Source organism: Candoia aspera, chromosome 5 (assembly GCF_035149785.1).
Source record: "Candoia aspera isolate rCanAsp1 chromosome 5, rCanAsp1.hap2, whole genome shotgun sequence".
NCBI lineage: Eukaryota > Metazoa > Chordata > Lepidosauria > Squamata > Boidae > Candoia > Candoia aspera.
The window spans coordinates 9,530,673-9,543,935 of record NC_086157.1 but is presented as its reverse complement, the minus strand read 5'-3'; the positions used below and the strand labels follow the sequence as shown (position 1 = coordinate 9,543,935).

The 13,263-nt window shown below is 43.4% G+C and overlaps 1 protein-coding gene across 1 annotated transcript in view; it reads left to right on the top strand.

Moving 5' to 3' along the window:
- The first annotated feature begins 9,453 nt into the window (after positions 1-9,453).
- The window catches only part of VWA8 (von Willebrand factor A domain containing 8), an 88,181-nt gene continuing 84,371 nt past the window's right edge, over positions 9,454-13,263 (top strand). The window contains exon 1 of the mRNA XM_063304566.1: positions 9,454-9,672. Within this exon, the coding sequence (XP_063160636.1) occupies positions 9,477-9,672 (196 nt within the window). The 5' untranslated portion in view covers positions 9,454-9,476. The remainder of the gene's footprint in view (positions 9,673-13,263) is intronic.

The window sequence follows — 13,263 nt, the reverse complement described above, 5'->3', positions numbered from 1 at the left end:
ACCACTGTTTTTGGTGTCCAGCAAAAGACTCTACTCCAAGGTCTGAATTCAAAGAGCAAAGTGAATGGAGGCTTGATTTATTTTACAGCTCAACTAGCAAGGGTGGTCTGCCAAATATAACTGGAAAGGGCACTAGTCATCTAATGGTCTCAAAAGATATGATATTCATTCATAACCAAGTTATCCATCCAAGACCATGGTCCTGCAAGTCGCAAAGAACTTTCTCTGCCCTGTTCCAGCCAGGCTGTTGATCAGCAAGCTCTGCAGAATGGTCAGTTCTATTTTATCCCACAGACAGAATCTGCTAACTCTGCTTGGAGAGCTTTCTTCAGATGGTTTTGAAGAAAGAGCTTGGATCTATCTAGGGCTGAAATTAAAGATGTCCTTGCCTTTTTTCAGGAGGGCAGGTTTAAGACTTCCATTTCTGCAGCCTGACTGCTTCTACACCTATTTCTATACTAAAGGTTCTTCTGCAAGCTTTGTTGCTCATCCTAGTATCAAGTATGTACTTCAACAATTAGAGCATTTTTTTTCTTTTGCAGTGAGACATTCACTAGTCTGGGTATGATTTTTATATATTCTTTCCAGGAATACCCTCCCTGACTATCAGGGGGGAAAGGAACATTGAGTATTTAATGTGATATTTTCATTTTCTGTACTGTACTGTACAGAGGATATCTTTCTCCCTTGGGTGATTATATCTGATTGCTGGATAGAATCTGCTTTTTGTGACTACATTTCAATCTAGTTGCAATTTTTCATACATATAACATTTTTATTTATTGTATTTTTCCTCAGTGTGCAAGAGCTTTCTCCTATCTGGATGGTAAGTGCTTCAGATAATGCTGGTCAGGCATTATGTTTGGTGGAAGCCAGCTATCCAGTCTCTCCTGACAAAATGGCCATGGAAGGCAGTTGACCAAAGAGACGGGTAGCAATCAATAGCAACCAGCAGGAGCTGGGCAAATGCTAACTCCTGACTGCATCAGCATCCACACTGTCAGCACCCACACTAAACATGCTAGATTATGTCCGAGGCAAAAGCGTGTTGGGCGAAGAGGGAAAATATTACGACTTTGAAACCGGTATAGTTAAAGGCAACTTTAAGCTGCATCAGCTATGGGCTTGAGAAGGAATGAAGTCAACCTCATGAGGAGATGGCATTTAAAAAAATAAAATGTTCTTGGGACATATTCATGTTACTTGAGGAAGAGATAAGGATAATCTGGAAGGGATAAGCCCACAGCAAAGTTTACACACCATGACTCAATGTCAGATTAAACAGGGAAACCTGGTTATTTTCCAGAATAGAAGATATCAGGACTATTGATGACATGAGCTAGCAAGGAGATAAGACCAATGTCATGTGATCAAAAGGGAAATCTAGGTTGCCAAGGCATCCAGTTGCCAATGGAAACTGCAAGCAGAGAAAGGGCTCTTGTGTGCAAGGAAAACGGAAGAAATGGATTGCTTCCAGTATTTTGTAGCTAGACCCACCACCCTGGACATTTTGCGGTTATGCCCACCCACCAGGTCAAATGTGCTCTCCCCACAAAGATACACTCATAGGTTAACTGCGTGGTGAGTTCTGATTTACGCAATGTTATTACGCCAACCTTCCCTCCAAAGTCTTTTTAAAAGATTTTTTTAAAATGTTGCAACACTCATGTTTGTGTATCCAGAAAATTACATTACCTAAACTTGCATCTCTTCAGTGGCTTCAATTTGAGAGCCTTTTCCAAAAGAATTCTAGCTGCACCCTTGGGAAGGAGCATCATTCAAAAACCCGTTTGTAAAGTTAAATTGGCTTGATGAGAGAAAGCAAGTACTGGAAGCAAAGAATAAGAAAAGCTGCTTTGGGGCCAGTGGCTTTAGCTTGGCACACCCATACAAAAGAAATCCCTTATATTTGAGAAGCTAGGATGCTCATAAATGCATATAGATTAGGGCTGGTCTACATAAGTAGCTTAACGAATCTGTCTGCCTGCTTCCTAAAGATCCAGAGCATCTTTTAAGAAGAAATACACATCAGAGTGTTGCAATAAGTTGCAAATCTAAAGCCAAGCACTGGGAATGATAGTTGGTATCTTCACTACACCCAGTAAATTTATCCATCCCAACGATTTACGCAGTTCATTTCTGTGTATGAATAATCTGTTCAAATCACAGCAAGTACTTTCCATTCCAGGCTCTGATAGCTGCACTCTTATGGTCTACAATTCTTTTGTACATGGAAATCTGTAGTTTAAAAAAAAACACAGGAAAGCACAAAGCTCGGTGTTACTAAAACAAAAGCGTACATCTGTTTGAAAGCTGCAGTGGCATAAATGACTGCTGCATTTGCTGCACTATTAAGCAAAATTAGATCATTAGAAGTTAAATGTTTTCCCCAGCAACAGGAGAAACCTAGTTGAGAAAGTAACTGATGGGCAAACAGCAGAGAGGGCAACAGGCTTTAATCCATTACTGAGCAGATCTTCAACTTCAGAGCTTCTGTAATATTGTTCTGACCGTTAATTTGCTGTCATGCAAAGTGGAGAAACTGTCTGTTGGAACGTCTTCCCTTCAGACAATCAAGGATAATTTCTCTAATTGGAACGTTCGCTAACAAGAGGCTTGAAGACATAAAGGCATGGGATGGGACATTAAACTTAACTGTCTCTAACTGCAGCATGATATTGCAAGAATAGCTAAAACTAGGTGTCCTTAGTCTGAAGCATCATGTGCTAAGTTGCACAGCTACCAGATGGGAGTGCTCAAGCATGTGCAAAGTGCCTTTCTTGCCACAGAGCCACACAGTAAAAACAACTGCTCCCGGAATCACTTCTAGGAGGATCTAAGGTTGGGCTTTTCAATTAATACTGGCATTAGGAAAAGGATAGAGAAGGACATGTATGTTTCCCCTTAAATCACAATAGAACATCAGGGCTACAGGTTCTCTTTTTAAAGTCTGTGAAAGGTGAAAGGTCCCCTGTGCAAGCACCGAGTCATGTCTGACCCTTTGGGGGGATGCCCCTTTTGCGACGTTTTCTTGGCAGACTATAGAGCGGGGTGGTTTGCCATTGCCTCCCCCAGTCGTCACCTTCCCCAGCAAGCTGGGTGCTCATTTTACCGACCTCGGAAGGATGGAAGGCTGAGTCGACCTGGGCCGGCCACCCGAGAGAGAATCTGGCTTCTGCTGGGATCGAACTGGGGTTGTGGGCAGAGTTTTGGTTGCAATACTGCTGCCTACCGCTCTGCGCCACACGAGGCTCTTCTTTTAAAGTCTAATGTTATACAGTAAGGACTGGATGTAACAAAGAAGAGATAATAATTATAGAAACACTGGAACAGCTCAATTCTGCAAGTGGAAACTTGCAGCACAACTTTGCAATACTTAGTGTGTTTGTTCACACCCTTTTTCAACTAATCCATTCCATTCTCCCTTGATAAAACAATGTTCCATGTTGAATATTACGTTCTTATTTTTCTGTTAGGGGGCTCTTAGCTTTTTTTATCCTGCAAGTTTTTTGTTTGTTCGTTTGTTTTCATTTAAATTAGTGTCTGCCTGCTGATACTTTTCCCTTATAGAAGGATGGTACAACTTTTATGCCAATAATGTGCACCTGCAAACAAAAGTAAAGTTTCCCTTAAGTTAAGCTTGACTCCTGGTGACTCCACAAATGACAATGCTATGGTTTAAATAATAATATTTATTTGCAGGGTGTTTTCCATTTATAAGAGAAAGCTAAGAGTTGGGATTAATGTGCCTTGAAGTTCTTTTGTCACATTCCAATGACCTGTTTCACATATTTCATTTGTTATCATCGTGAGTTATTTGATAAATAACAGTTCATTGATTTACTCAGTGTGATTCATTTAATAAGCCACCATGGCTGTGTTCACACATTAAGCCAAAACCAAACAAACTATGTTAGGACTTTAAGCAGTACTGAACCTGGGCAGTAACAGACCCCTATAGTACAATACAGCCAATGTGGTAAAATCATAGGCATCTGTTACAAGCCACAATGACATCACACATATCATGACATGAGTGTGCAGATGGCATGGATTATAATGCGAATTACATGGAATTTCGGAAATGTAGGAAGGAATCACACAGATCTAGTCCAATTCTCTGCAACAACCAGGAAAACAGACTAAAGCCATTAATTAATCTCCCTAATTAGACTATTCCACTGTGGTTCAGATCTTACCATCAGGGAGTTTTTCCTTACATTTAAATGAAATCTGAGTAACTTCAACTTAAACCGATTATTTCTGTGGATGTGGAGAAGAGTCATTGGCCAAAGAAACATAATTTAAGTTTTTTTGTGAAATGACATCATGTGGCATGGGATGTCACTTGCCCTGGCTATCTTCCTGTGGATGTTCATGCAGACAGTCTCAGGGACTTTGAAGGCCATTTTAAACAAAATTGCAAGTGAATGATTTTCAGCAACTTCTGAATGAAAAATGGATGCAGAAACCAATGTTAAACAGCCTGGGCCACTTAGACTGTTTGATCATGAAACACATATTTTTACTAGTTATTTCTGAATAAACAGTATTAAGAGCTTAATTAAGGTTTTCATATTTTTCATATTTTAGACTGCTGCTCAGCATGGATGGATTAATCAGCCACAAAGATGCATATTTCATGTTTTCCAGGCTGCAGAACTTGAAGCAGTTGCCCTAATTTGCAATGTCTGTGCTTTATTATGCATGAATTCATGTTTTAAGCAGTTGGACATTTCTCTTACTAAAAGATGGTGTTCAGTTTTTTTGTCTTTTGTTGTTTTTTGCAATCCATAAAAGAGGTTGGTAAAATATCTGATGTCCTCTAGATATTTTGGATGACTAGGGGTTATGGGAGTTACAATCCAAAATATCTGTTGGGGCCCAAATCACTTTCCCTGAAATCTGTTTTCAGGTTTAATACTGTATGTTCAAGATACCTTTGTCATCGAAATGGAGCATATGTTGATTAAACAAATACATAAAATGGAACTGTACTATTTTCTTTTGGATCAGCTAAAACTATCACCAATATGACCTGGCCAAGAATGTGATGACTGCCTACTCAGCTTACCATTGAATTTGATTCATATGTGATCAAGCAGAAATCTCTTTAATGGAGTGTAGTGTGCTGTACAGAGAAAAAGTTGTGAATAGAAGTTCCAGTGCTTTCCCCAAGTTAAACGGACCAATGAATTCAACCCCCTGCCCCTTCTTCAGAATGCAGCCCCCCTTTCCGTGCCACCCCGTTCAGTTCTGTGCAGTTGTCTCTGCTGGCTGACCTTGGATGCCAGAGATAGTCCAAACAAGATGCTTTCGCACTCCTGGCTCATCCCCCCTCCCGCTTCTACCACCTCGCAAGTCTCAACCCGGGTTGATTCCATTCAGGCATGAGAGTTGGATCAGATGTTCTGGGAATGTCTGATCTGGGAGTGTCCTAACAGTCAGGAATCACGCTGAGACGAGGAGTAGGTCTCTAGTGTTTATTACTGCTACATAAAACAGAATCCTAACAAACTGAAGAAGCGTGGGAAAAGCCCAGACAGATAAACCCCAAAAGTTCAGGCGGGTCTGATCTGTCTCTCTTTGAATGGCTGCTTAATTCCTCCGTACTACGCATGCGTTTTCCCCCCTGGATAGAGGCCCCCTCCTGCTCGCCATCAGTACTCATGACAGGGAGCATGACAAAGAATTTGCTCAGATTGTGTCAGGCCCACTAGTTAAACCAGACCAGGAAATCAACTCCATAGGAAGGCTAAAACTACTTTTATTGAGATTGGCTAGAATAACAGAATCTTCCAAGTCTGATTGTGCTGCACCTCCTCCTCCTCCTTATACTTCAGTGAACTAGGGAGATGCCTGTCTGAGCCACTTCTGAACATTACCTCCTTTCTCAGAGCTTAGAAAAGGTTTCAGCCCCTTTTGCCTAGGCAACCAATCCTGCATATCTCCGTCAAGATCGTATCTCCTTACTCTCTACAGATTACCATCCAGATTCCCTTTCTATAATACACAAACTGCCTAGTCACTTTTTGTTTTCTCTAGTAAGGTTACAAGATTTCAAAACTAGCCCTGAAGGCTGTTCTCAGCATCTTGAGCAATTTTGTTTAAAAATCTCTCCCATGGTCTCCATGCACATCCACAGGAGGGCAAGTGACATCATGCACAAAATGATATCATCATATAATTGACTGGAATTACATTTCTATAGCCAAGCTAACCCTCCCCATGATGTAATCAAGTGTGCAAACTCCAGTGCTGACTAGTATACAGTGTTTGCACGGCATGCTGTATTTTGTGTCTTCAAGTCAGTGTTGACTCCTGGCGACTGCCTGGACAAGTCCCTGAAGTTTTCTTGGCAAGAATTCAGAAGTGGTTTGCCATTGCCTGCTTCCTAGGGCTGAGAGAAAGTGACTGGCCCAAGGACAGCCAGCTGGCTTTATACTTAAGGCAGGATTAGAACTCATGGTCTCCCACTTTCTAGTTTTGTGCCTTAACTACTACATCAAACTAGCTCTGTGGCAATGTAATCCTATCCATAATCCACTTAAGTGCAAACACAACTAGTAAGTTTTATAGCAGGTGAATGTGCAGTTATGTACTCTATTCTTACGTTCAGTTTTGTAACTCTGCTATGCACTTATTGAAGTCTGAATTAATTCTTGCTGGATCCAGAAAATTATGTTAAGAATCCGTCGTACTATTGTGCGTATTGCTCGCACCCCAGCTAGAAGCTTAAGCGAACACACAAATCTGCCCGATCTATTACCTTGCTCTTTCTCCATTCAGGGTAATGAATGCTAATTGTCACCTCTTGTAGCTTTTCAATTAGAATTCTGTCAAGCACCTTCCCAGGCACAATTAACAAACTAATGCTCCTGCAGTTTTGCATTCACTTTTATTACCTTTCCCATTAAAGAAGGGAATAACAATGGCATTCTGCCAAGTGACAGGCACAGGTGCAACCTGCACGCACCTTAAACAAGCTGCACAGTCATTCCAGAAGCACCTTACATCTCTGTTTTAACATATCTCCAGCTATAGTTACATTTCAATGCTTTTCTATATTCTCATTCTATATTCTTATGACTTTTCGGCATTTTTTTTTCTTGGGACACACTTCAATCCTACCCAAAATCCTTTTATCATTTTTATTTTCAATTCCCTTCACCCTGCTGGAGGCCTTGTTCAGCTCTCTTCACCCACCTCCAAAACATCTTTTAAAATGTCCACCAAAATCATGCTGCATTTTCTCTGTCCTTTTTAACCTTAACTGTTCCTTGCTCTCTTTAACTACATTTTTGTCACTTTCTCAATATACACATTGTTCAGTTTCTCTCACACCCATTTTTTTCAGCAATTATTCTCTTACATGATCTTTTTCCTCATCCACAGCATCTTTCACCTTCAGTTCCACCAAGCATACCTTTTCATATTTCTCATTCGTGTAATCCCACACACTTTTGTGGCACTCTGTAATCTAATCTTTTTTCACCCCATTCCAAGCAGCTTCCACATTGTCTTTCCTTAACTTCATTTTCCATTCACTCTGTTGGGAGATTAAACTATTTTTTAGTTCTTTTTCATACAGGATCACACTTTCTCTTCCCACAATTGTTCTACTTCCACTCTCATTTCTTTCGCCTACAGTATTTCCTTTCCTTCCAAATTCACATTTTCCCCAAGATCCTTGACACTACCAAAATATGGGCCATTCAGGACCTCATCACTCCCTAAGAAAAATTCAGAAAGTTCCTGGTAGCATCTTTTCCAACTAGCACATTTTATTAAATGGCATGTTACCTTTTACTAGTTCTCTCAAATTCTTTATAAGCAATCAATCCAAGTGTTATTTTCTAATGTGTACAGGTAGTCCTTGTTTAGCGACAACTGGGATTGGCAACTTGGTGGTTAAGCGAAGCAGTTGCTAAGCGAAACCATGACTGTGCTTATGATCTTCAACTTTTCTTTGCTTTACAGATCTGCAAAGGTCATAAATGTGAGGACTGGTCGTAAAGCTACTTTTTCATCACCGTCGTAACTGTGAACAGTCACTAAATGAGGACTACCTGTAATTCATTCTTCTATGTTGTGAACATATGTTTAAACCTAAACCATTTATTCAAACCAAATTTCTAAGGAGAGATTCTCCCAAGAGTAATCATTCCATTCTCATTCATTCTTGGTTTTCTGAATGGGCTTTTTAGTACTCTTGACATCTCAGAACCCCTCCATTCATATCACCTAACAGAGTATGTTTTTCCCCCTGGATCTCATTCATTCAAAATGTTGCACAATTTTGCAACCAGAACTTATACCTGATCCTTCCATTATCCCCCTTCACTGGAATGTAACGTGCAACTATTAGCAATTGTGGATTCCTACTATCATAAGCACCCACAGCAACCCTGATGACGCCGATTCATACTTTCTGGCATAGATTTTAGCCTTTTCCTCTCAGGACTGGTAATTCAACATATTGTATTTCACAGCCCCTCCCTTAATGATCTCCATTCTGCGGGGCAGAAAGGAAGGATATCAACTGCAGTTGCTGCTTAAACAAAATCAGAGTAATTCCAGAAGAGGCTTCCTCCATACGGTCACATCCCCAGAACTTCTCTGCCTCTAACCAAGGGCCTTGACACATCCATATGTACAGGAACGTTGTTTGCACAGCAGTTTCTACTTCGTTCTCCCTTCCCTTTTCTTCTACAGCGCATGTAGAGACACAGAGTGGTGGCACTGGGCTACTACTGTTCCTGTCACTTGTTGCCCCCCCCCCCAATGCACGGCGCCTTTGCACACCTGCTTGGGCAGCCCTCATCCTTGCAACCACCCACTCTGGGTCACCCCACTTTGGCCGCTAGCAGCTACGTCTGCGCCCACGATTCCCCTCCCTGGGGACCAGCCCATCCTCTTGCCTTTCAGAATCTGCCTGTGACATCCACTGTACTGATTTCCACCAGCCAGGAATCCTCCTCCTCTTTCCAAAGAACGTGCGTTTGGAGACCCCGAGACACCCTTCCTCTGAGTCTGGCAAAAGCGCCCAACCCCGGAAGGCGAAGTACGGAGAGACAGAGCAAAGCCCATCCCGCGCAGCACGCCTTCTTCCCCCGCCCGCGGCTCCCTGGCCCTCGCAAGGCAGCCTCTCGCTCCCTGCGGCGCGCTGCCCCCGTGGCGCGACCCCTAAGCCTGGCCCTCTTGCGGGGACGGGAGGGCGACCTTTGGGCCACAGGGGCACTGGAGGAGGAAAAACCCGGCCAGGTCCCCCGCGCCCCCCGCCCTTGCCAGGCAAGAGCCGAGCCCCCGGCGCTCAGCCCAACGTCCCCCGCGCCCCGCGGCTCCCCTTGCCCCGCGCGTCAGGACGCGCCCGCTGCGACCTCGCCCGGCCCCGAAAGCGGCGGCGCCGTTTCCAGGAGGACGCGGTGCACCGACGGAAGCCGTCCCCCGGGGCTCTCCTTCCGCGCCGGCAGGCCATGCAGGCCCGGGTGGCGTGCCTGGGCAGGGGCGGCGGCGGCGGCCTCGGGCTCTGCGCGGGCTCCGCGGCTGCCCGGAGGGTGCGCCTCCTCTTGCAGCAGGTGGCCGGACGCGCCCGGCCCGCAGGAGGCGCGGGGCGGCCGGGCGGCGTCCGAGCCTTGCACGGCGGCGGCGGCGGCGGCGGGACGGCCGAAGGTAACGCGGTCCTCGCCCGGGCGCCCTTCGCCCCTTCCCGCGCAAGGGCGCCGCTCCGGCTTGCGCTTCGACGGGAGCCCTTCCCCGGCCGGTCTGGGGCTCTCCTGCTCGAGGGCCCCCCGGGGGCAGCGCAGCAGAGCGGGGCTCGGCGGCAGCCGAGGGGGCGCGGAAAGGGAGGCGCCCTGGAGAGGGAGAAGCTCTGCGCGGCGCGGGGACCCCGGGGAGGCGCTTGGCGCTCCCGGCGTTCTGGAAGGTGGTCCGCCGAAATTGACAGGAGCGGTTCGGGGCTGGCGAAGCAAGCGGGGTTGTCCGTAACGCACCCCGACACACACTCAGACGCACCCTCTCCCTAGACAGGGCATAGTTAAATGGTGGAAGTGGCTAGCTTGCCATTGCGCTCATAGCAAACAGTCTGAATGGTTTTAAATCTTTTCCTGACTGTCTCCCTCCCTCCCTCCCTCCTTCCTTCCTTCCTTTCTCTTTCTTTTCTTTCTTTTGTGATCTTTTGTTTCTCTCTTTCCTTTCTTTCTTTCTTTCTTTTATGATCTTTTGTTTCTCTCTCCTTTCTTTCTTTCTTGATCCTTTTTTCTTTCTTTTCTTTCTTGATCCTTTCTTTTTTCTTTCTTTTACAAGTCTTTTTTTTTCTTTTGTGATTCTCTCTCTCTCTCCTCTCTCAGTGGTGACTCTTTCTTTCTTTCTTTCCCCTTCCTTCAATTTAGCCACCTATCTCACATACTTGACTTATAATTACAGTGATCATTGTTTTTGGAAAAAATAAAGGACAAACCTGAAAAAGGAGCAAAACTGAAAAAAAGGTTTATAAGGATGAAAAAAAAAACCTAGTTGTTTCTGTTTATAACTTTGCTTTGTATAGGAAAATTCAAGAGCAAAACCAAACAAGCAAATAAATAAATAAATCTAAAGGCTAGCTTTCTGAAATAAAGGATGTACTTTGTAATGAAGGACGTACTGTATGGTCACTGTACTTATAATGGCTGTTTGCCCGGATTCTAGTGGCTAAATACTGTTACTGGGGAAAGCCACAGTACAAGGGATCTTGTGCCTTCCTTTCTGGGCTTGTGAGCTTCTTAAATGAAGCAAATCAAATCAAATCATTATTACGATCATGGACCAGCATAAGGAAGGCAGGGTACAGTCATTAAAAAGCATAACGGATACATCAGGAGTAAAAATGAAAAAAATCTAAATCTAAAAATAAAAAGATATATGAATTAAAAACTAAAAGTATATATAAAAAGTGAGAATCTCAAAGAATGGGTAGGAGCATTAGAGAGGTGTAGGGGAGCATAAAAAGTTAGTATTTGGAAGACTGTATGGAGCTGTTGGCCACTGTGTGAGCCAAAACTAGATGGGTGTATGTCCTGATCCAGCAGGGCTGTTTGGAAAGTCCTGGACTTAAGAACTTGTCTGTGTGTGTGTGTGTGTTTTCACAAATGTATCTGGGGGTCTGTTTCAGAACATCAGCCCTTGAAAGAGACCACTGGGGTCTGCAAGGGAGGTAAACAAAGGCAAGACTGAAGCTCTGTCCCTTTGCATAAGCGTGCAACGTTGACGTGTGTACAAGAGGGGTTGGCAGTTGCAGTTGTCTTGCTTTGCCCCCTCCTCCCACAACAAGGCTGTAATGGATTTTGCCCTTTCCAAACCTTTGGATGCATTCACGTAACACACTTGATTTGGTAATCAATTTAACCCGCTCTGCAGTTTGCGCAATACGTTGAACTGTAAGATAATCCGATGCTCATCCAAAAGAAAAGCAGAGCAGACTTAAAACTAACCGAGTTCTGCATGTTGTGCTTATGCAAGGTCTTTAGCTGATCTGGTTACCCTGTTGTGTGAAGACAGCCAGTGTCCTAGGACTGGTGAAGAAACAGAGGAGGAAGAGTTGCAGTTGGCTTCTAAGAAGCATCGGGCTCTGGAAAAAATCTTGCACTTGCTGCTGTTTTCACACAATGAGTTTTCCCATGATGAAATATAATTTACTCCATAAATTCTGATTTGCAAAAACACAGGAGATCATATGGTTGGGCGTGCACAGCGTGCCGGCTAAAATGTGGCTGGCCAACTGTGGATTTGTTGCGACATGCAAACTCTGGTAACACTCTTTTTCTCCTTCTGCTGTATCCTGTAATAAGTTAACATTTCCATGTTTACTTTAAGTCACCCGCTTCCTGAGAATGCCCCCACCATACAAAGAACCTCTCTGTATGGCTCTCTGAGAGCGTGGGCGTCCACAGGGGGAGGGCAGAGGTGAGGATGGTATGAGATTATGTGCTTTCGTGCCTTTGCTATCTGCACTGAGCCATTTCTTCATTTCTCAACCTGTGACATGCGGACAAGCTACATGGGAGGCCAGAAACCACAGGGAGGGGGTGCAGAATACAAAATAGGCTAGGCTGTCTTGCATACATGATCAAGACTCAGATTTTCCTGGGGAACTTTCTAAAACCATTTTTGGACTCTTTTAGGAACTACACTTACCATTTCTGCATGGCTTACAAATATAATAAATAAATACATTTTGTTTGATTTCCTCCCTAGGAAGTGGTGTTCTCAGATTTCCTCACCATTTCCAGGAAGACCCTGTGCCATAACCTAGAAGGGGCATTATCAGAGGCAGATGCAATTGTTAGGAGCGATTCCTGTGTTTGCATAATATGTTTACCCAGCTTTCTGGATTCGTACAAAACGTAGAACCGTAAAACAAAAACAAAGCTACATGAAATTCAGACCAAATACAGTACTAAATAGCAGCCTTGTTTCTAGTTGTATGGAATAAATACCCACATTGCATAGTGGAAAACAAAACTTTTCTATAGTTTAAACTTACTGTCATGAGTAAGGATGGCGAGCAGGGTGCTCCCTTCCAGACTGTCAAGCGCATGCGTAGCACTGAGGAATTGGTGAGCCATTCCAAGAGGCACAGATTGGGACCGCCTTAACCTGCGGGGTTTATATGGCTGGGTTTTTCCCACGCTTTTTCAGTTTGTTAGGATTACTGTTATGTATTAGCAATAAAACATTAGAGAACAGTTCCCTGTCTCAGAGTGTTTCCTGGGAGTCAGGACACTTACTGCTTCCTGAGGCTTCAGCTTAGAGATTTTTATTTATTTAATCGTTCATTCATTCCATTTCTATAGCCACCCATCTCAGCAAGTGACTCTGGGTGGCTTACAACAACAAAAACCATAAAAACCTTAAATAAATAAAAATTTATTTAGCCTCTCAAATTACATGGACATCATTGATACTGATTTTTATTCGAACAAGCATCCAAATGTTCTTAGGAAAGAACTTGGATTATCTTGGCACATTTTTTTCCTCTCATATTTTATTCTGGTCACAGATGTCCGTATTTGTCTTTTGCCAATGTCCAGTTTTTTACACAGGATACTTTGCAATATGTTTTGACCTTTTAGCATGTTTCTCACTGAATTCCTGTTGAAATTGTAACAAAATTTACTGTTTTTTAACAGTGGACCACCTTTCTCTATTTTCAATATACCTTTGTAGTTATCTTCTAAATGTTTAGGGTTTTTCTATTCCTCCTCTTTAATTTTTTAGCTTCGCTGT